Genomic DNA, 24,076 nt, shown 5'->3' with positions numbered 1-24,076 from the left:
GGAAATGAGATGTTTGAGGACAATATGTGGAGTGAGGTGGTTTGATCGAGTAAGTAATGAAAGGGTAAGAGAGATGTGAGGTAATAAAAAGAGTGTGGTTGAGAGAGCAGAAGAGGGTGTATTGAAATGGTTTGGTCACATGGAGAAAATGAGTGAGGAAAGATTGACAAAAAGGATATATGTGTCAGAGGTGGAGGGAACGAGGAGAAGTGGGAGACCAAATTGGAGGTGGAGAGATGGAGTGAAAAAGATTCTGAGTGATTGGGGCCTGAACATGCAGGAGGGTGAAAGGCATGCAAGGAATAGAGTGAATTGGAACGATGTGGTATACTGGGGTCAACGTGCTGTCAATGGATTGAACCAGGGCATGTGAAGCATCTGGGGCAAACCATGGAAAGTTCTGTGGGGCCTGGATGTGGAAAGGGAGCTGTGGTTTCCGTGCATTATTACATGACAGCTAGAGACTGGGTGTGAATGAATGTGGCCTTTGTTGTCTTTTCCTAGCGCTACCTTGCACACATGGAGGGGGTTGTTATTTCATGTGTGGCGGGGTAGCAATGGGAATGAATAAGGGCAGACAGTATGAATTATGGACATGTGTATATATCTGTGTGTGTATGTATATGTTGAGATGTATATGTGTGTGTGTGGACGTGTATGTATATACATGTGTATGTGGGGGGGTTGGGCCATTCTTTTGTCTGTTTCCTTGCACTACCTCGCTAATGCGGGAGACAGCGACAAAGTATAATAAGTAAATGCAAATAAAATAAATATATATATATATATATATATATATATATATATATATATATATATCTTTCTTTTCTTTCATACTATTCGCCATTTCCCGCATCAGCGAGGTAGCGTTAAGAACAGAGGACTGGGCCTCTGAGGAAACATCCTCATCCAGCCCCCTTCTCTGTTCCTTCCTTTGGGAAAAAAAAAAAAAAAGAGGGCAGACAGTATGAATTATGTACATGTGTATATATGTCTGTGTGTGTATATATATGTGTACATTGAGATGTATAGGTATGTATATTTGCATGTGTGGATGTGTATGTATATACATGTGTATGTGGGTGGGTTGGGCCATTCTTTCGTCTGTTTCCTTGCGCTACTTCGCTAATGCAGGAGACAGCGACAAAGCAAAATAAATAAATATATATATCTTTCTTTCATACTATTCGCCATTTCCCGCATTAGCGAGGTAGCGTTGAGAACAGAGGACTGGGCCTTTGAGAGAATATCCTCACCTGGCCCCCTTCTCTGTTCCCTCTTTTGGGGAAAAAAAAAAAAAAAAAAAGTGAGAGGGGAGGATTTCCAGCCCCCCGCTCCCTCCCCTTTTAGTCGCCTTCTACGACACGCAGGGAATACGTGGGAAGTATTCTTTCTCCCCTATCCCCAGGGATAAAATATATATATATATATATATATACTTCTTTCTTTTTTTCTTTCATACTATTCGCCATTTCCCGCCTCAGCGAGGTAGCGTTAAGAACAGAGGACTGGGCCTCTGAGGGAATATCCTCACCCGGCCCCCTTCTCTGTTCCTTCCTTTGGATAATAAAAAAAAAAAAAAATGAGAGGGGAAGATTTCCAGCCCCCCCGCTCCCTTCCCTTTTAGTCGCCTTCTATATATGTAGATACATATATATATATATTGGTGTTACTGGACTCTGCCTGCTTGGTTACACAGAGTGACAAGTCACCTTTGAAAAGGCTGCATCACTTGGAGTACACTCTTCGAAGAACTCACTCCCAAGGTGTCTGTTTCCTTGCTACTGAAAGTAACAAAGCCTTGAACTGTTGGAGTCTTCAAGAAGATCCTGCATAACACCAGGACTATCATAAAAATTGGTCCTGAGTTGCTGGATGTTCAGCCATGCAGAATGGTTGGTGCTGAAGTGGTGTTGGGTATGTTAATCAGGTTCTATACTTGGGAGTGTACTAAAATTTATAATATTCAGAAGTAATTACTAAACAGTCTCCAACAAATATCCCTCTCTCCCACTTATATTCATGAACCCAGATTCCTTTAGTGTTACAAAGTGTATTACGCCTCTTGTCCTGCCCTATTCAAAATGTCAAAGTTCTTCCCCCTCTTCAAGCAAGTCCTTCACTCATTTATTGCTGAGCATTGTGTAGTTACTTCGTCCACAACTTTTGGCCTTACGGCAAAAGTTCTCCAAGTTTTTAAATGTATGCTTCACCCTGATGTCATCTCAATCCTTGTCTGTCACCAAACTTTCATTAACTCCCACTCAGCCTCTCTGATTTCCTCTTGATCCATGAGCTGAATTTTGTAGGTAATATTTGGTGGCTGAATTTCACTCAATCAGTGGACTACTGATTCCTCCAAAATATATGCAGTGAAATTTTCCTAAACGAATACATCTCTAATGTCATCAAGGTTGATGCCCCAGCGTTGCTGGAATGTGGTTACTGCGAAGACAGAAACCTGTTGTAAGCACAAACAAAACCCTTTTGGAAGTGGCCTTAAAAAGTCACTGAAACGTGCTAAGGCCAAGGCATAAGTGTCCAAGCAGTATTCTTACTAAATGGTCAAGACTTTTTCAAGGCCATTCAAACTTTTTCAGACCCATTTTTGCAGGGTGAACCTGCATACAGAATATAAGGATGTTCAGTTCTATGCATGTACTAAAAGTAATGGGCACTATTTGCAACTGCAAATTACACCAATGCATTCCACTAAGATCTTTCAAATAGGAGGTATTTCCCAAAGCAGGCCAGTCTTATCCATGTAATTCAGTTGAGAGATGCCCAGATGCTCCTCTGCCTCAGAATTTCTCAAAAGGCCATGCAGGCATGCTTCCTACCTGTTTTAGTGACTTCTTTGGAAATCTTGTGCTTCAAACTATGGTGTTCTCTTTCATGGTATGGTCTGTTTTCATGTGCAATGAAATCTCCAGCACTGAAATATAGAAAGACCACTTGTCTCCAACATGGAGAAAGATTCTACAAATGAGCATGCATGAAGTATGTTATTCTTAATGCCATTTGGGTACTTTGTAAGTGTTCTTGTACCTCATGATGTTGGTGAGGTCTTGTCTCAGATGTCTGTTGAAAGAAATTTTGCTCAAACTTCTTCAGCTTCACCTTGACATAGAATATCTTATATATTATACTATTTAACTTCATGCACAGTCCATACTCCATCTTGCTCAAAATTTTAATTTTGGTAGCCAGATTGGGATATCTAGATTCCTCCGAGGAGCCATCAAAGCTTGTTAAAATTCCTTGAAGTGATAAGTTTTGCAGCATAATGCTATTACAAAATAGTGGGCTGTCAGTGGACAACTTTAAAAGCATAACAACTCTCTTCTGTCATTATTTTATCCCAAATCTGCAAGAAACAAAATGAAGTTTTATTGATAATGTAGATGGATAATATTGGTTTATCATGTGTCCAAACTCACTCTGCGGAACTCCTAGAAAGACATAATACAAGTTCTACATTAAATTCACAATGGCTCCTCCATTCCTAAATTTCTTATAGTCTTTTGTGGACCTAAAATTTCTTGTATTTCATTGTATTATATAGGTGTACAGCATCAACACAATGCATACTCATAAATCATTCATCCCATGGAACTCCTCTACAGGAACCTAAACCCTTCTGCCCTCACCTGAAGCATTCTGAATTTTCCCTTTTTTAACATTCAGTCTGGCTTAAGAATGAGTTTGGCTTCTTGATAGCTATCTGTGTGTAGTACAAATATATTCTTTCTTTCTTGTTATAACGTTATCTTTTTGTCCTGTATGAACACTAACAGAAGTTCATATGCATTACTGTGTAATGTTCAGAATACTGATATTTTCTTTTTTTCGCATCACAGTTTGTATCATTCAAAATAACCAGCATCTTGTTTCTGTCCTGAAGGGAATCGTTAAAATAACATTTTTGAAATATTCACTACTGATATTTCGTGGAAATGCAGCACTTCTCAATTTCTTTACTGAATATTTTAAATAGTTCAACTGAATGTTTAATAATCAGACCAACAGCAAAGAAATGAAAGTAAGCATATCAAAAAACATATCAATATTTGTTTGTCAGTGGCAGTTCCATACGTTACAAGCATAGTCATGCAAAAAAGCTTGATGCTAATTAAAAGAAAAATCATGCAAAATAGAACAACTAAAATTAACCAAAAATATCCACATTAAATTTTGTTACTGAATCATGCAGAATACTTGAAGTGTGTAAACAGATAATAGTTAACAAAAAAGATATAATTACAAGCTTATTAAAATTATCTTATAGAACTGTGTTGATTATACTCCATAAAACTCCAGTCAAATAATACCCACTGCATTACTGTCCAGCTTATCTCCATGGTAAAACTGAAGGTAATCATACATATTCATTTCATGTGTTTTTGGATAAATATGATTTTCTGCAAAACCTATGCTAAACTTATTATATAACACTGTTAGGAAGATATAATCTACCAGTATATTGTCTTGACATAGAATCACGAACAAAGAATTTTAGTTAATATAAAATCAGTGCACTGTTATAAAATATGAACAGAATAATAATTTGCACTGACAGCCACAACGTGCTCAACATGTACTCTTTAAGTACTATGATGTAAAATGAAATCCATCCTAGCAAGGAGAATGTTTGTATGTTTCATTCCTAGTTAAGCATTTTGCTAGGATCATGACATAAAGCCCAGGTTATGTACAAAACATTTATAGTGAACAATTCAGTTGTTGTTGCCTTTCTTTGACATTTGCTTGTAAACAGAATGGTGTTAAGATAAACATAAACTGTGGTTAATGGCACTATCAACCACAATGTTAGATTTGTGTTCACTTCTAAATTTAACACTGCAGATTGGATGATATCCCGGGAAAGAAAAATTGTAGTAAACTACCCAAGATAAAATGTTTCTTAACTGCTAATATAGTGATGTTAAGGTCTCGATATTTCTCTACGAATCTTTGTCAACTATCCGTCAATGATACGTCAATGCCCCAAACTACCACGCACCATTTGTGGCAGTCCCTGGTTGTTTACCACTATTTATTTTTAATATGGATGAATGAGTCAGATTCAGTCAGTAAATGTGGCCCATATGTTGTTGATAATACACTTGTTAACATGATCAGGTACCCTGACATGACTGAGGTGCGTGTGTGGATGGGGCAAGTGTGTAAGCGTGTGTATCTTGTGATTACTACTCGAGCCTGTCAGTGTACAAATGTTCAGCTGGGTCTTACGGTAATGAGTACTGTATGTGTGATAGGAATGCAAAACTGGATATGGGCTAAATTCAAGGCAGAATTCAGTTTGCATAGTATGAGTAACTTTTGTCATAAAATCTCATATTTAGGTAGAGAAGAGCTTATTCCAAGAACTTTCGTACGGTATATAATGTTTGTAAACATCTGAGCTGGTCTGTAAGGCCGCCCAGCAGTGGCTGAAACTGCCACAAGAACCCATGTCATCTTGTATGACACTAATCATTTTATTGTTGTTCAGTCAGTGTTGACTTTGATGTCTAATGAATGTGAATCTGTGTCAGCATCTTGTTTCATTCGCTCCTAATCCTTTTTGATATTTCTTTACCATGCACCTTTGACTTGTTTAATGAATATCAGTAATTGTAGAAGAGGACTGAATCTTATGAGTCTATCCTTCAAGGTGATTCATGTGTAACTAATTTCTCTGAAATGTGAAACTGCTCCTCCAAAATAATTCAATTTATGAAAGAAAAATTTTAAAAACTATTTCTGTGCTCCTGCCTTATTATTATTAATCTAACACTGCTCCAGATATCAAACTAATTTATGATTACAATTTAAAGGAGCCTTTTAGAATGTAACAAAACTTAGGCTTCCTCAACCTTGCTCAATTTCATTTTCACATTTCCCTGCTTCCCCTTTCCTTTATATTCTTATATTCCCTAGCTTCCTTCTCCGTATTATTCTTCTCCTAGCATTTTTCCTTCCCTTCACCTTCAGCATTTTATTTTCTCCACCTCTCTCCATTTCTCTTTTCATTTCTTTCCTCCTTTTCCACACCTACTACTTCTAACATCATTCTGCCAGCAGTGGTGATGGCTGCTTCTACTGCAGCTGCCATTTATCCCCTCTTTATCCTGATTCTTTTTATGATTAATTTTCTCTTCCCCAATTTTCACAAAATCTTTCACTTAACATAATCCTTCCTTCCTGCTTTCTTGCTGTCACTCCTTTTTCCCTCCCTGTCCCCCTTCATCTCCCCACCATCCTCCCTTCCTGTCTTCTTCTTTCCCAACTTCCCTACCATCACCTTTCTTTCTTTCTCCTTGTCTTATTGATTAATTCCAAATGAAATATTGATGGTTTCCATAGCATTCAATTTGTTGAAAACTTTCTAATTAAACTTACGACAACTGGAATACAAAAATAGCATTGGATGACATCTACCGGGACCTTTAAAAGGCCTTTCATAATCCACCCCTCAAAGAGTTTCTCCATAGCTCATTGTGATGTCAAAGTATTCAGTTGCTTAGATGGCCAATGGAAAAAAAAATGGAAAAATGCAAAGTGTATATAAGAGTGTCTCAAAGTGTAATTCTTGGCCCAATCCTTTTTCCAAGTTCTTAGCTAACTCCTTTTGTATTTAGTATAAAGAGCCATGATAGAATTAAACAACTGAGTCTGAATCTGATGAAAAGAGGAAGACAGTGCAGTGTAATATCAATGAACAACTAGACAAGCACATAAAGTGAGTGACACCAAATGTCATCTTGGTTTAAAAAGTGAAAAAACAAATGTGAGGTCAAAAGAATGTAAATACACACACGGAACAGAGAAGGGAGCCAAGTGAGGATATTCCCTCTAAGGCTCGGTCCTTTGTCTTTAACACTACCTCACTAATGCAGGAAATGGCAAATGTGTATGAAAAAAAACAGGGCATGTGAAGCACCTGGGGTAAACGATGGAAAGTTTTGTGGGGGCCTGGATGTAGAAAGGGAGCTGTGGTTTCAGTGCATTACAAATGACAGCTAGAAACTGAGTGTGAACGACTCATGTGGCCTTTCCCTAGCGCTACCTCGCGCACACACGGGAGGGGAGTGCCACTTCATGTGTGGTGGGGTGGCGACGGAAATGGATGAAGGCAGCAAATATGAATATGTACGTGTGCATACATGTATATGTCTGTATGTATATGTATGTATCCATTGAAATGTAAAGGTATGTATATGTGCATGTGTGGGCATTTATGTATATACATGTGTATACACATGTCTATGATGACAGTTATGAAAGTGAAATCGCAATATAGTAGAAGTTCAGATAATTTTACTGTAACATAATTTTGCTATACATGCAGCACTACATGTTTTGCATTAGACAAGCTGCCTCATCAGGTGCAAACAATTCATAAAGTTTTATAAATCCCAACTACAAACAGAGTGTAGTCAAGAATGGCAGAGGAGAGATGGAGTTATTTTGGTGGTGGTGTTGAGGTTGAAAAAAAACTACATGAATTGTTTGCACCTGATGAGGTGGATTGTCTCTACAAAACAAGCAGTGCTACATGTATAGAATGATTACATGTTGAATAAAATTATCTGAACTACTGAATTGCAATTTCTCCTTCAACTATATATAAAGGCATCCACAGAATTGAGTGAATTAGAACAATGTAGTATACTGGGGTCAACATGCCTGCAATGAATGTCCAGGGTGTGGACCCGGAGAGGGATCTGTGATTTCAGTGCTTTACAAATGACAGCTCATGTTTGGATGCGAGCAGATGTGGCACTTCTTCGTCTGTTTCCTGTTGCTACCTTGTTGAGGCAGGGGATAGCAATTGAGTGTGAGGGGGTGGGGGAAAGAAGAGAATGTATATGTTATCTTTTTTCTTTTCCTTCATGCATTTGCACTGTTTCTTGTAGGGCAGGGTGGCATCGGGATTGGATGAAGAAGAGCAAGTATAAATATGTACATGTGTATATATATGTAAGTATATATATTATATAAGTATATATTATTAGCTTGATTAGAGCAGTGTTCTTTCCTAGGGATGGGCTAGACTAAGCATTGCTTTCTGAAAGTAAGGATGGAGTGGGTTTTAGGCAGAGGCAAAATAGGTAAGCAATGTTTGGCACTAGCTTAGAGGAACACCCCTTCATGACATGAGGATGTACATCATCTAGCCCATAAACCTCGCCTACCTGTAAATGTAATGTAAGAAAATTTGGAGGACCTTGTGCAAGGTAAACAGGAAAAGGTGTAGATTCAGTATGAAGATCATGGGAAAAGAGAATGAGATGTGGAATCATCTGAAGTAAAATCAAGGAAAAAGTATGCCACATATTCATCATGTCCTGTCTCCAAAAACTTATGTCAGAACTTGATAAATTTAAAAAAGAATGGTGCAAGAAAGAACTATAGGATCTGAGGTATCAAATGATAAGGATATCCTAAACCTTACTCAATAGAGATGAAGAAATACCAATAGCGACATGATAATTTTGAAGTCCGAAATGGCTTAAATTATGTTAACTAGAGACATCCATCATAAAATATGGTACCTAGTTTAAACATTAAGCTATCATCTGATATGTCCAAAGATACTTCTTAAGCCGGACAGAGGATAAGAAAATTGATAGCAGTGACATAAGAAACACGGGGAAAAACATTGAAGAATTTAAGAAAGAACACCATGGGTCTGCCCTAAATACAGGTGAATCCACAAGAAAGTATTAATGGATGATAACTTCATATTTTTGTGTGTAGATAAATCTTGCAAGTGTATAATAATGTAAGAACACACAACAAAGTGTACACTCATGCTGTGGGAGTGGAAGAAAATGGATTCAAACAGCAAACACTTTTTGACCATACAGCCACCAGTTCTTCCCTCAGGATATATATATATATATATATTTCTTCTCACAGTATGGAACATTACCATCTCATGAAAAAAATAATATAAGCATTTTCTAAAATTAACTCATTTCAGTGGATCAGATATCCATGTATACAGGGTATTCTCATTTTTTCCACAGCTCCATTTCTGTTTCCTACTCAAGTATGCTTTACTCTGTTGATATTACACAGATTTTCAAATATACAATTTCAGTTTTAAATAATAATTTTTTTCCCTAGCAAAAACTTATGCATGATGAGCTAAAGTTATATAGTATTTCAATATTTCAGTCTTTAAAAACTATGTAAACTAATTATCTTACTCTGATGTTAAGCAGCAACTGGCAGCAGCACGGGCTTTGTTACGGGTGTTGGGGGCAGCCAGTGCAGAAAGCCGCAAGACTACCAGATCAGATACTATCAAACAGAGTGCTACACCAGGACAGTGTAGGGTAAGCGACACTTGCTGCTGCTGCAAATTATGTATAGTTATATCATTCACATCAAATTATATAGTTAGATCATTCATATCAAATTATATAGTTGAATCATTCACATCATTTTCATAAGCTTCACCTCAGATATGGCTATTTAAGAGATTCAGTCACACATACATACTCACTACTCACATACATATATACATTAACACCTTTATTAATGAATCCTCTGAAAACAAAGCTCTTTTATAAATGTCAGCAACAAAAAAAAATAATAATCCACCTATAAGAATTGAAAAAAATTCTAGTAATGCCATTCATATCTTAATATGCACTGTAAAGATAAGAGTGGTTTATTTATATAATGGGTCACAAATACATTTACAGTGCTTGGTAGTGGTGGTGGTGGTTGTTGTAGCTGTGGATAGTGCTGGTGGTAGTGGTCACCATAAGTGATGGCAGTGGTGGTACTGATGGACAGTATTGGCGGTGGTAATGCCAATGGTTGATAATGATTATTATGGTTGGTTGGAAATGGTGATTGTGTAGGTGCAGGTAGTGGCGCCTAGTTGGAAGAGACAGAATGCAACAAGATGTATGGCAGTAATGGTAACATAGTGCTAGTTCTAAGAGAACAGGTAAATGGTGAATGTCATTTTGTTTGTCTTCTTCAAATAATATGTATTTTTTCTGCATATTTCATGTTATCTGGCAATTTAAACCTTATTATTGTTTGAATTTAAAGATGTTTTCCTGATATATCCCTTAAGTCCTGGAATGCATTTTTATGCATCATTTGATATATCTATCTCTGGTAGCAAATTTTCTGACAACAAAGTGGTCTTGGAATGCATCTACTTCATTAATGGAGGTTCTGTTCTTTTTTGCCTTTCATACTTCTTTGCAGTTTCCCACATCAGTGAGGTACCACCAGGAATAGATGAAGAAAAGGCCTCATTTGCTCACACCCATGCTATAGTTCTCGTGTAATGCAGCAAAACCACTGCCCCATCCACAACCAGACCCCACAGACCTTTCCATGGTTTCCTTCGGCTGCTACATATGCCCTGATTCACTCTCCTTTATGCACATCACCCCATGTATATTACACTGCTCCAATTCACTCTATCCCAAACTCAGACATCAATTTTTCTAGTTTCACATTCAAATCTGCTACCAGCATCATGTCATCAGCAAACTGACTCACCATCCAGGCACCCCCTTACGAAACAGACTGAATATGTGCCCCTCTCTCCAAGAAAACTGCATATACCTCCTCCAAGAAAATTGCATATACCTCCTCCATCCCATCCCAAAACAAATTAAACAACCATGGTGATATCAGACACCCCATTTAAAAAGTGAGAAAAAAACATAAAAACATTGTGGTTTATAGATCTGAAGAGGTTGTGCTGAGATGGTTTGGACATATGGAGAGAATGAGCATGGAGAAATTAGCAAATAGGATATATGTGTCAGAAATGGAGGGAACAAGAAGGGAGATATCAAACTGGAGATGGAAGGACAGAGTGAAAAATATTTTGAGTGACTGGGGCTTGAACATGCATAAGGGTGTAAGGCATGCAAGGGATATAGTGAATTGGAATGATATGGTATACAGTGGTCAACATGCTGTCGATGAACTAAATAAGGGCTTGTGAAGCAGCTCGGGTAAACCACGGAAAGGTCCATGGGGCCTGGTTTCCGATAGGGAGCTGTGTTTTCGATACATTACACATGACGGCTAGAGAATGGATGTGAGCAAATGCGGCCTTTCTTCACCTGTTCCTGACAATACTTCACTAATGCTGGAATTCACAATCTAAAGTGAAAACAAATATATTAAAAAATCAAAAATATGCATGCAAAAGTATCAATAATGATAAAGCCCAAGTCAACTTTTGCTTTGTCATAATGCTGTTGAAATTTACATTTGACAACTCCTAATTTAAAACAGTGGTGCAAAGATTTTGTCTCAACTGATGTATGCTGCAGTAGATCAATAATGTATATATGATCTGTCACATTTTAAGGGTTAAGTAAAAGAGTTACCTTCATATAACTCTAACAGAAAAAGCTGTATTTTTAGAGAAAATTACTGCGTATTTCTCTTTGAAAATCCCGTGACAAATATAGATGTTTCTCAGTTACATAAACTTCGCTTCTGTGTGGTAAAACACAAACAGCTGAAATACAGATAAACAGGGAAAGTAAATGCAGGTGATGTAAATCTTGGAAAAAAAAAGGTGTGGAAGTAGTCATAGTTTATGTATAATCCAACAACAGGTTTGCGGGGAGAGAATTGCCCGTGGAGAACACAGGTCCCACATGGCATCCCATACTGCCCACAGACCACTCCACTGTGCAGTGTGTGGTAGAGGCTTTCATCAGACAGAAGATCTCAAGAGACATATCAGGTAACTATATCAACATTTTTCTGTTGCTTTATATGGAATTATTAATCAGCTTGAATAAAATTTTGTAAAGTACAGTATAAACCTTATCCATACTTTATGCTGGGATATGCTGAGGAAAAAATTGCATGAGTGGTGAATTTGCACAAAGTAGACTCAACAGTATACTGGAAAAAATGGATGTTCTCTAAATCCTTCTTCTCTCCATTACATTACTAATAAAAGTGCTCTCGCCAAATTTGTTCAGGTGGTTTACATACAAAAATTGTATCTCTGTTAGTACTGTCAACACATACTAACAATATGAAGTACAGTATACTGCACTATAGCACCACACGGAGAAGCTAGCAAGAGCAGATATGTCATTAAGAGAAGACTGGGATCCAGGGAGAGAAAGCACATAGATCAATGTATTTTTTCTTTAACTCCCTTAGCGTAATTGTCTATTCTAGGTTCATCTTGTATCATCTTGATCCATGAGTCTAGTTTTCTTTTGTAACATGTCTGTAGTCCCTCCAAGTAAAGTTTCTTTTCTTTACTCTCTTCCAAAATTTCTCATGTAAGGTACTGGAGTTGATATCCTCATGTTTTATCCATGAAGCCCCCTTGACTTTCTTGATTTTTTTCTCTTGCTTTTACATAAATTCATCTATTAACCAAAGCATTATTTTTATCATCCCTTATGCTTATGTGAGCAGATCTCACACTTTTTTGATGCTTATCACAAGACTGGTTTAAAGAATACTGTTCTCAGCTGCATCTAAATTAATGTTTCCAAAATAATCATTTGCTTCTTCAACATAAGGAAATTCACACTCTTCAAGAGGTCAAAGCTCTAGTTTTTTATTCGTCCTACTTGGCCATCTCAAGTATCCATGTACGAGGGCTATTTGGTGTAGAATTTTCTGAGCTCTATGAAATAATGTACAAATCTGTACAGTAAAATAAAGATAATACCCTGATAGCTATGCCATAAAGAAAACTGCCAACTGTGCCACACAAGACTGTCAATTGTGTCACACAAGAGACTGTCAACTGTACCACACAAGAGACTGCCAACTATGCCACAAATAAGGCCACTCATTTTTCTTTATGGTTCACACTGATGACTCATTAACACCAAAATACCTCAAGAGATGCTCAACTTCTGCTACAGCATGGTAATCAATTCCACTATACATCTATAGATTTAACTTTCCTTACCCTATTTAGGGTAGCACCACCCACATCACTAGCTCTATGCTTAGAGGCCTTTCATAAAGGCAAAAAGCAGCAAAAAATTTAAAGTTATCAAAAGTAAGTACTGATTTGAGATCACTTAATGAGTTCCTCTCTGTGAGTCACAAGAAGGAAGAACAGTGTAGGCAGAATACAAGGCCTGTGTGACATGTTTATCTCACTCACACAACTTTGTGCAAAACTCCATGACACCTACATAATGGCTCAGGTAGGCTTGGGTAGAAGAAATGCAAGGGGGGTGTAACACTCACCCAGTGGGCAGGAAAAATACTGTGGATACTCAAAGGAAAAAAGATGAGACTTGGGAAAGTATTTATGAATTCTGGAGGTGAAAAACCTGTCCTTTAAAATGTGTGAGGTCATATTTATTAGAAAGACATGAGAGGGTAGAGGTATAGGAAGAGAAACAGTTATCAAAACAGCCCATCCTTGAGTTCCTAACGGCCATACAGTAATCACGTGATGTAGCAGCTTGCCGAGTATTGCATGGGCTACTTGTAATGGGGGCACAAGCAGCCAGCTTTCAGAAGCAAAAACCAAAGTAATACCAACAGAAGAGGGACAGTGAACCAACGTTGCAACATAGGGCAAACAGGTCAAGTTCTGAAAATAGCCTGCTTTACAATGAACTCTGTCACGTAAGGACTTCATGCTGCTCTCCTGAGCATGTTTCTCTGAGCACTAGAACTTATCAACTTGCATTCTAGTTCATCAACTTATGTAAGTGCATGTTTCATGGATGGTTAAAATAATTCTGTTGGTGGATGTCCTTTCTGGTGGCTACCACTCAATCAGCATCAGTCAAGACAGCTCTTGGCAGACAATGCCTAAAGTTTTCTACTAATCTTTCAAAAAATTTTTAGGGACCTTATGTGTGTTCATTCCCACGCTACCTGTACATCATGTATCTGATGAAAAATATCATCAATGAAGCTTTTCTCAAGCTCTAGCTCCCTAGTACTGCTGTGATTACTTATACTGTACAGGGAAGAAATTTCACACTTGTGAGGCTCCATTTCTTAAATTTTTGTATGCTCTCTACATTAACCATATGTCTTAAGTTATTTTATTCCATTCACCCATCACTCTTGTATAAGTACTTCCTCATCTTATTAAACATGTTTTCTATTTAAGTTCATGTTACATCCTCTGATTGTCCTCTCCCTTCATCTCTCAAAGAACTGATGACTGCCTACATTACCATCCATGTTAAAAACTTAAAGGGTGAAATCAAGTCACCCCTTACTCTTCTCTAAGCCTTTCTCTGTAACTGAAAAGTATTAATTCTGGTACAGTACCATTTCTGTTGTTCTCCTTTGGATCTTTCATATTAATTCTTTGTTCTTCTTTGGGTACAGTGACCAAACTTGAAAATCATACTCTAGTTTTGTTTTTATGTATAATGTTGACAGCTTACTGAAATAATTCCCTATCCATGACCTTGAATGCTATTCTCCTATTGGTAGGAGACACTTAATTGTTCTCCCAAGCCTAAGGAGACTGCTATTTGCTAGCAAAAATAGCGATCAAGTTCAGGGTAGAAGAAAGTGTGCTGCATATCATTAAAACTGATATTTCCTGCATTTTAACAGCATCAGCTATACACAGTTTAGGATCATCTGAAGACACTACATATTCATATGTTACCTTCTTCTATTGCAGGATACATACAGGCGAAAAGCCATACAAATGCTCCACATGTGGGGTAGCATTTCGACAGCGAGGTCACCTTTCCAGACATATCTTTAAGTACCATCCAGAACAAAGACCACCAGCTACAAAATAGAAACATCTTAGAAGGAATACATTAACGAACAGTCTTTGCAACCATTCCTGAGATATGAGGTGAAGATCATGCGGGTATGATGACCCGATCATTAGGGTCTCTAAAGTCAAGTAAATAGTAACACTTTCATTTGTGTTTCAGCTATGTTGTGTAGTCGAGGATGACAAAAGTTACAGTACTGGGCAAGCTGTCAAATACTTTCCCATCCCATTCTTAGGTTATTCTAATCTATAATTGGCATCATGAGTAATGACAAATCAACCAAAGTTAAACTCTTGTCTCGGCAATGTGAGGTGATGAAAATGACATTTCCACCTTCACAAATTTCTGATTACTAAGACCTCTGCCTAGGCTCCCAGTATTGACTTCACAAAAATTCACTCAGTTTTTATCCCTTGTGGAATGCAGAAGTGAAACCGGGAATACTTTTGTAAATCAATACCTAGACGAAAAATACACCAAAGAAAAATATTTCCTTAGTATTCATGGCAGCACTTTGTTTGACTAACAATGAAAATAAATTGATATATTTATTCCTTTACTTGTAACTTTTATTTATTCATCCATTAACAAAAGTAACTTCATGGCATAAGTCGTAGTGTCACTTATTCCCAATGATTCCTACATATCTTGTCCTAATTTCAAACAGTATGAAAGTAGCTTAAAATCAAATTGCAGGTCCCTGAAAAGGCAGCATGATGGTATAGTTTTAAAAGAAAAACCATAAAGATTCAGAATCAAACTTGTTCATAATAATAAACCTGTGATAATTATTAGACGTTCTTGGTTCAGGACGACTCACTAAGCATTTGAAAGAAGCAAAAATTCCATAACTCTCCAAGAATTTAACCAAGGGCCTTAGCCTTACTGGGACACTATGGTACCCTGTGCATCATTACCATTCTTGTTCTCATCTGATGGGATTCATCCTCAACAACACAGCAGTGTACTGTGCCCTACTATATAGTACATAATCTGATCAAGCCTGGCTAATTAACTCTTTCTTGGTACTATGCAAAGTTTCAGTTTCTAAGGATTAAATATTCCCAGAATTAAGAGTCAAAATACCGTAAGAAACTTTCATGAATTTCCTTTAATTTCAGAATATATTGTTTTTAAACTTTTGTATTTATTTCTGTATGAATGTAATCTTGTTTGCATTTCCAGGGCATATCTCAAATATCAAAACACCCAAGATAATGAGACTACACAGTAACAGTATTTAATGTAAGGGGATGCATCATATATCAACTCCATTCAGTTTTCTTCTGTACAAATATCTAATCCAGAATCTTCCTTGTGTGATATTCTCTGAGGTTATGAGTAGTAGCCAAATGAAACTGTCTTACTACAAGCCTCTTATGTGAAGATATTTACCCACATATTTGAAACTTTCTTACTGTAAAGCAGATAGCCCCTAAGAAACTCTTTGGTTTTCTTCCTAAAGCAGTATTCAAAAACTAGAATACTCATGATAATGAAAATCACACACACGAAAAGCAGAGTCTCACTATTTTGCATTTCCCTGTAACACATTTCAGGATATTTGCAGTGATGGTGGTAAAATGATATAAAATCAAACTGTATTGGGGAAATAAAAATTCACAGAATTAATTTGGCCACGATGCCACAATGATCTTATGCTGTGTTATGACTGAACACTCGTGCATTGTTGTGAATTTCATGATGCCACCTACACACAGTCTTAATCTTTGGTGAGTCTTGCAAATGTAAAGCAAGGCTAAACAATACAGCAATATCTTAAGTTGGATAAATTTGAAAAAAGGAAACCAGAAAAAAATTTGAGGGTTGATTGGTTTTTATGAGTTTTAGGCTTTTCAACTGCCAGGGTCTTCTTCTTGTGTTCAGGGTTATTCTGCTACATATGCGTTCACTATATATAGTGAAAAGTTTTTATCTAGGAGGCATGTCTATGAGTAGGAAGAGAGGAAAGTGATTGGTTCTCACTGAATGTCGATTTGTGGCAGGGGTGTGTAATGTCTCCATGGCTGTTTAATTTGTTGATGGATGGGGTTGTTACGAAGGTGAATGCAAGAGTTTTGGAGAGAGGGGCAAGTATGCAGTCTGTTGTGGATGAGAGGGCTTGGGAAGTGAGCCAGTTGTTGTTCGCTGATGATACAGCGCTGGTGGCTGATTTGGGTGAGAAACTGCAGAAGTTGGTGATAGAGTTTGGTAAAGTGTATGAAAGAAGGAAGTTGAGAGTAAATGTGAATAAAAGCAAGGTTATTAGGTTCAGTAGGGTTGAAGGTCATGTAAATTGGGAGGTAAGTTTGAATGGAGAAAAACTGGAGGATGTGAAGTGTTTAAGATATCTGAGGGTGGTTTTGGCAGCGGATGGAACCATGGAAGCAGAAGTGAATCACAGGGTGGGGGAGGGGGCAAAGGTGCTGGGAGCGTTGAAGAACGTGTGGAAGGCGAGAATGTTATCTCAGAGAGCAAAAATGGGTATGTTTGAAGGAATAGTGGTTCCAACAATGTTATATGGTTGTGGGGCACGGGCAATAGATAGGGTTGTTCAGAGGAGGGTGGATGTGTTGGAAATGAGATGTTTGAGGACAATACGTGATGTGTGGTGGTTTAATCGAGTAAGAAATGAAAGGGTAAGAGAGGTGTATGGAAATAAAAAGAGTGTGGTTGAGAGAGCAGAAGAGGGTATATTGAAATGGTTTGGTTACATGGAGAGAATGAGTGAGGAAAGATTGACAAAGGGGATACATGTGTCAGAGGTAGAGGGAACGAGGAGAAGTGGGAGAACAAATTGGAGGTGGAAGGATTGAGTGAAAAAGATTTTGAGTGATCGGGGCCTGAACATACAAGAGGGTGAAAGGCGTGCAAGGAATAGAGTGAATTGGAACGATGTGGTATACCGGGGTCGACGTGCTGTCAATGGATTGAACAAAGGTACATGAAGCGTCTGGGGTAAACCATGGAAAGTTTTGTGGGGCCTGGATGTGGAAAGGGAGCTGTGGTTTCAGTGCATTACACATGACAGCTATAGACTGAGTGTGAACAAATGTAGCCTCTGTTGTCTTTTCCTAGCACTACCTCGCACACATGCGGGGGGAGGGGGGTGTCATTTCAAGTGTTGGAGGGTGGCAGCAGGAATGGATGAAGGCATCATGTATGAATATGTACATGTGTATATATGTATATGTCTGTGTATGTATATGCTGAAATGTATAGGTATGTGGGTGGGTTGGGCCATTCTTTCATCTGTTTCCTTGCGCTACCCCAATAACGCAGGAGACAGCCTCAAAGTGTAATAAAAAAGAATATATATGTGTATATTAGTATTATTATTATTATTATTATTATTATTATTATTATTATACATAATCACCATTTCCCGTGTCGGCAAGGTAGCACCAGGAAACAGACGAAGAATGGCCCATCCACTCATATACACACACACGTGTGGTAGGGTGGTGACAGGAACATATGAAGGCAGCAAGCATCAACATAGATATAAGGCTATAACTCACATTAATGTTATGGATCCCAATCATGAACATGTCCTGGTGATCTCTAGAGAAAGGTTACAGATGCTTCACATGCCTATAAAGGCATCTACGGAGGATGAAACTCAGGCAACATGGGTAACACTGGATAACTTTTTCAAAGGACCTATGCAAAGACCTATGCAAACTATTCCCATTACACTTGAAACAGTTCATTAACCTGATAAATTCTGGGTAATGTAACCAAGTGTCTATTACCCCTTCCTCTCCCTTCCAATAACCCTCACACCAATCCAATCCTCATCAACAGCATTCTCACAAAGTGTTTTTAAAAATCATATGCCAACAGTTGTGTAAAGTGGTATAGCTAGTGTGGTATAATGATGGTTAACTTAAGTTGTTTTGGGTATCATTCCTACATAAGAACTAGACTCTAGAGATCTCTAAGAGCATATCCCTAACCTTATTCATATTAGGGCCAGATGTTCTGGAAGACAATATTTTACGAGTTCATTCATTCAAGGAAGTAGGTATCCTACTGTGTAGGACATACTGATGCAAGATAATCCAATTTGTTATAAAAAAAAAAAAAGCTAAGAAACATTTTTGACTGTGTGCATGAACTATCATGACAAAATGGTCTGAGGAGTGACAGGGTTGTTAAGACTCATCCCACATCATTGGTCAGAGAAAGGGTTATGGGCATGAAAACCATGACTTGCATATTTTTACAGTGGCTGAAAGGGGAATACTATCACTTTCTAGCAAAACTGGCTACCATAAAAAGCTTAGCCTCAAACACTGTGAAATAGTGAGACTCTACTACGATAAATGTTTTTCTTGCAAACCTCTCTAACATTATAAAAATTTGTGAGAGAGATTATTCATATTTGGCTCCTCTAACACATGATGTCTAAATATGCATGTTTGACACTTCTTTTGTGCTGTGCAGCAGATAGACAAAAAAGAATCCTCAGACAGATTCTCAGGGGTTATGGGATGTCTAAATCATACACAGTACTGTATCTTGGGATGCACATTTGCATAATTATACTTATTAATGCTGTTTCGTACTTTACAGCATGTGACCTATGCAAAACCTTCCCTGCACATCTTCTCAGTGACTATTAGGTATAGCCTTTTTTAATTTTTATACTTGTTACATCCTGCAATGTGGATTTAAATCTCTGTATTTTTACCAATCTATTTATTGCTCTGCAGCACAAATGACAAGCAGAATCTCTTCCCATCACTTTCTTTAATATTATGGAATTCTATCAAATACAACTTTTTGTACATCTAAAGATGTGCATTGAGCACCACCATATTTTGAAGTTTTTCAACAACAATAAGAAACTTAAGTGCTCCCTTCTTGGTATACTGTGGGTAGTAATTAGTCAAAACTTTTACATGGTTTTGTCTGCAAATGTAATTTCTAAATCTTTGATATTTTCCTACTCTTCTGCATATGGTTTATGGAAAATCTCATTTTCCCTGATTTCTTGATTATGGGGAAGAGCCAGCTGATACATATGTAAGTGATACCCTGTGTCTTGTAAATGTTCTTCATCTTTATACTGTGTATACTCAACACTTAAAAACATGAATTATATATAGTTTCTTCAATACTATGACTAGTCATTTAAAACTTTTACTCATGATGTCTTGTAACATTTGTACTCATGAAAGGTGCAGGTGCAAGTTATCACACTCTGCACCACTGATTCATCTAAAATAATTTCATCTTTTCCTATTTTTACATTCATGTTTTTATAAGCTGCATTCTGCTAAACAGCATGCAGAACCAGAATATTACTGAAACATTATGGAAAATATGTCCTTTAAATACAGCAGCTGGGAGATATTGTACTGTGTTGTGATATAAGTATTCCCATGAGAACATTAAATTACATAATCAAGCATCAACAAATATTTATGAAACTTTTTATTTACTAACGAACATGGCACAGGTGAAACTTAACCTGAAGTGTTAAGTCTTTTGGCATTATGGTGGCCATGCAGCAATGAAGTTACTACAAATATTTGAATTGGAATATTTCACTCGATCTTATCTTTATGAAAAGGTACTTGCACTTTGCGATTCTCCAAGAAAAAAAGAATAATACTTGTTATAAAATTAATTGTTGTCAGAACTGTGAATTTTAGTTAAATGTGATAAAGGGTGCTAGCAGCTAGAGTGACAAATCAACCAACCACCCAGTGTCAAGACTGAAGTTCTAGAATGTCTGCCACAGGATTCTGTAACTGGTCAGATGATAAAGAAGTGAGAATCCTATCAAAACAGTAGTGTTTTCGACCTTAAGGCCATGCCTGTTTGGGTGTTCTTGAAAGGATGGTGCTATGCCAAAATGATAAGCATGGACAACTGGGAAAGCAGAACACTGAAATCATGCATTTAGCCAGTCAGCACACACCATACCCAAGGTGTGAGTGTGATTACTATTTGTATATTACATGGAGACAGTTTTACACTTTGGAAGACCAAATTGGAGGTGGAAGGATGGAGTGAAAAAGATTTTGAGCGATCGGGGCCTGAACATACAAGAGGGTGAAAGGCATGCAAGGAATAGAGTGAATTGGAACGATGTGGTATACTGGGGTCAACATGCTGTCAATGGATTGAACCAGGGCATGTGAAACATCTGGGGTAAACCATGGAAAGTTTTGTGGGGCCTGGATGTGGAAAGGGAGCTGTGATTTCGGTGCATTACACATGACAGCTAGAGACTGAGTATGAATGAATGTGGCCTTTGTTGTCTTTTCATATATATGTATATGTATGTTTACACTGAAATGTATATGTAAGTATATGTGCAAGTGTGGGCATTTACGTATATACATGTGTATGTGGGTGGGTTGGGCCATTCTTTCATCTGCTTTCTTGTGCTACCTCGCTAGCGTGGGAGACAGACACAAAGTATGAAATAAATATAAATAATATATATATATATATATATATATATATATATATATATATATATATATATATATATATATATATACCAGTGTGCTTTCAGAAGTGGTAGAGGATGTGTGGATCAGGTGTCGTTTCAAAGAATGTATGCGAGAAATACTTAGAAAAACAGATGGATTTATATGTAGCATTTATGGATCTGGAGAGGGTATATGATAGGGTTGATAGAGATGCTTTAGGGAAGGTCTTCAGAGTATATGGTGTGGGAAGTAAGCTGCCAGAAGCAATGAGAAGTTATCAAGGGTGTAAGGCATGTATTTGAGTTGGAAGAGAGGAGAGTAATTAGTTCCCAGTGAAGGTTGGTCTGTGAGAGGGGTGTGTGATGTAGCCATGGTTGTTTAAATTGTTTATGGATGGGGTGGTTAGGGAGGTAAATGCAAGAGTTTTGGAGAGAGGGGCTAGTATTCAATCTGTTGGGGATCAGAGGGCCTGGGAAGTGAGTCAAATGTTGTTTGCCGATGATACAGCACTGATAGCTGATCCGAATGAGAAACTGCAAAAGTTGGTGACTGAGTTTGGAAAGGTGTATCAAAGAAGAAAGTTGAAAGTAAATGTGAATAAGAGCAAGGTTATTAGGTTCAGCAGGATAAATGGACAAGTTAGTTGGGATGTGTCTTAATGGAGAAAAATTGGAGGAATGGATATGTTTTAGATATCTGGTAGTGAATTTAGCAGCAAATGGAACCATGGAAATGGACATGATTCATAGGTTTGGGAGGGGGCAAAGGTTCTGGGAGCAAAGAGAATGTGTGGAAAGAGAGAATGTTATCTCAGAGCAAAAATGGATATGTTTGATATGTTTGAACCATGGAAAGTTCTGTGGGGCCTGGATGTGGAAAGGGAGCTGTGGTTTCACTGCATTATTACACTACAGATAGAGACTGAGTGTGAACGAATGGGGCCTTTGTTGTCTTTTCCTAGCGATACCTCGCACACATGAGGGGGGGAGGGGGTTGTTGTTCCATGTGTGGCGAGGTGGAGATGGGAATAAAGGCAGACAGTATGAATTATGTACATAAGTATATATGTATATGTCTGTGTGTGTATATATATGTATACATTAAGATGTATGGGTATGTATATTTGCGTGTGTGGACGTGTATGTATATACATGTGTATGTGGGTGGGTTGGGCCATTCTTTCGTCTGTTTCCTTGTGCTACCTCACTAACGCAGGAGACAGCGACAAAGCAAAATAAATAAAATAAAATAAATAAATAAATATATATATATATATATATATATATATATATATATATATATATATATATTATCCCTGGGGATAGGGGAGAAAGAATACTTCCCACGTATTCCCTGCGTGTCGTAGAAGGCGACTAAAAGGGGAGGGAGCGGGGGGCTGGAAATCCTCCCCTCTCAATTTCTTTTAATTTTCCAAAAGAAGGAACAGAGAAGGGGGCCAGGTGAGGATATTCCCTCAGTGGCCCAGTTCTCTGTTCTTAACGCTACCTCGCTAACGCGGGAAATGGCGAATAGTTTGAAAAAAAAAAAAAAAAAATATATATATATATATATATATATATATATATATATATATATATATATATATATATATATATATATATTATACTTTTTTTTTTTTATACTTTGTCGCTGTCTCCTGCGTTTGCGAGGTAGCGCAAGGAAACAGACGAAAGAAATGGCCCAACCCCCCCCCATACACATGTACATACACACGTCCACACACGCAAATATACATACCTACACAGCTTTCCATGGTTTACCCCAGACGCTTCACATGCCTTGATTCAATCCACTGACAGCACGTCAACCCCTGTATACCACATCGCTCCAATTCACTCTATTCCTTGCCCTCCTTTCACCCTCCTGCATGTTCAGGCCCCGATCACACAAAATCTTTTTCACTCCATCTTTCCACCTCCAATTTGGTCTCCCTCTTCTCCTCGTTCCCTCCACCTCCGACACATATATCCTCTTGGTCAATCTTTCCTCACTCATTCTCTCCATGTGCCCAAACCATTTCAAAACACCCTCTTCTGCTCTCTCAACCACGCTCTTTTTATTTCCACACATCTCTCTTACCCTTACGTTACTTACTCGATCAAACCACCTCACACCACACATTGTCCTCAAACATCTCATTTCCAGCACATCCATCCTCCTGCGCACAACTCTATCCATAGCCCACGCCTCGCAACCATACAACATTGTTGGAACCACTATTCCTTCAAACATACCCATTTTTGCTTTCCGAGATAATGTTCTCGACTTCCACACATTTTTCAAGGCTCCCAAAATTTTCGCCCCCTCCCCCACCCTATGATCCACTTCCGCTTCCATGGTTCCATCCGCTGCCAGATCCACTCCCAGATATCTAAAACACTTCACTTCCTCCAGTTTTTCTCCATTCAAACTCACCTCCCAATTTTCCAAAAGAAGGAACAGAGAAGGGGGCCAGGTGAGGCTATTTCCTCAAAGGCCCAGTCCTCTGTTCTTAAAGCTACCTCGCTAATGCGGGAAATGGCGAATAGTTTGAAAAAAAAAAATATATATATATATATATATATATATTGGAAAGGAGCACAATTTTGCGCGTGATCAAGATATTCCTATGAGTCCACGGGGAAAATGAAACAATGACATGTTTACCAAATGGCGTCCTAGCTTCGTCTCTTCGATGTATATCAAATGACTGTTATATTCCTCTCTTGTGTCTCCCCTGATAATGTGATTATTACACGAAAGTGCACTTGGGAACTTTTCGTGTTTCATTTTCCCCATGGACTCATAGGAATATATATATATATATATATATATATATATATCTTTTCTTTTCTTTTCTTTCAAACT

General features: G+C 37.8%; 1 protein-coding gene and 1 long non-coding RNA gene across 2 annotated transcripts in view; one reads left to right on the top strand and one right to left on the bottom strand.

The window, feature by feature from the left end:
• LOC139759125 (uncharacterized) overlaps positions 1-15,313 on the top strand; it is a 149,581-nt gene extending 134,268 nt beyond the window's left edge. The window contains exons 7-9 of the mRNA XM_071681102.1: positions 9,237-9,350; positions 11,622-11,752; positions 14,651-15,313. Coding sequence (XP_071537203.1) covers positions 9,237-9,350; positions 11,622-11,752; positions 14,651-14,774 — 369 coding nt within the window. The 3' untranslated portion in view covers positions 14,775-15,313. The remainder of the gene's footprint in view (positions 1-9,236; positions 9,351-11,621; positions 11,753-14,650) is intronic.
• Positions 1-24,076, bottom strand: part of LOC139759130 (uncharacterized) — a 45,004-nt gene that overhangs the window by 3,869 nt on the left and 17,059 nt on the right. Inside the window, exon 2 of the long non-coding RNA XR_011714996.1 lies at positions 9,222-9,370. This is a non-coding gene — a long non-coding RNA (uncharacterized lncRNA). The remainder of the gene's footprint in view (positions 1-9,221; positions 9,371-24,076) is intronic.

Source organism: Panulirus ornatus, chromosome 32 (assembly GCF_036320965.1).
Source record: "Panulirus ornatus isolate Po-2019 chromosome 32, ASM3632096v1, whole genome shotgun sequence".
NCBI classification, from domain to species: Eukaryota; Metazoa; Arthropoda; class Malacostraca; order Decapoda; family Palinuridae; genus Panulirus; species Panulirus ornatus.
The sequence above is the reverse complement of the archived record's forward strand: the minus strand, read 5'-3'. Positions and strand labels throughout refer to the sequence as shown.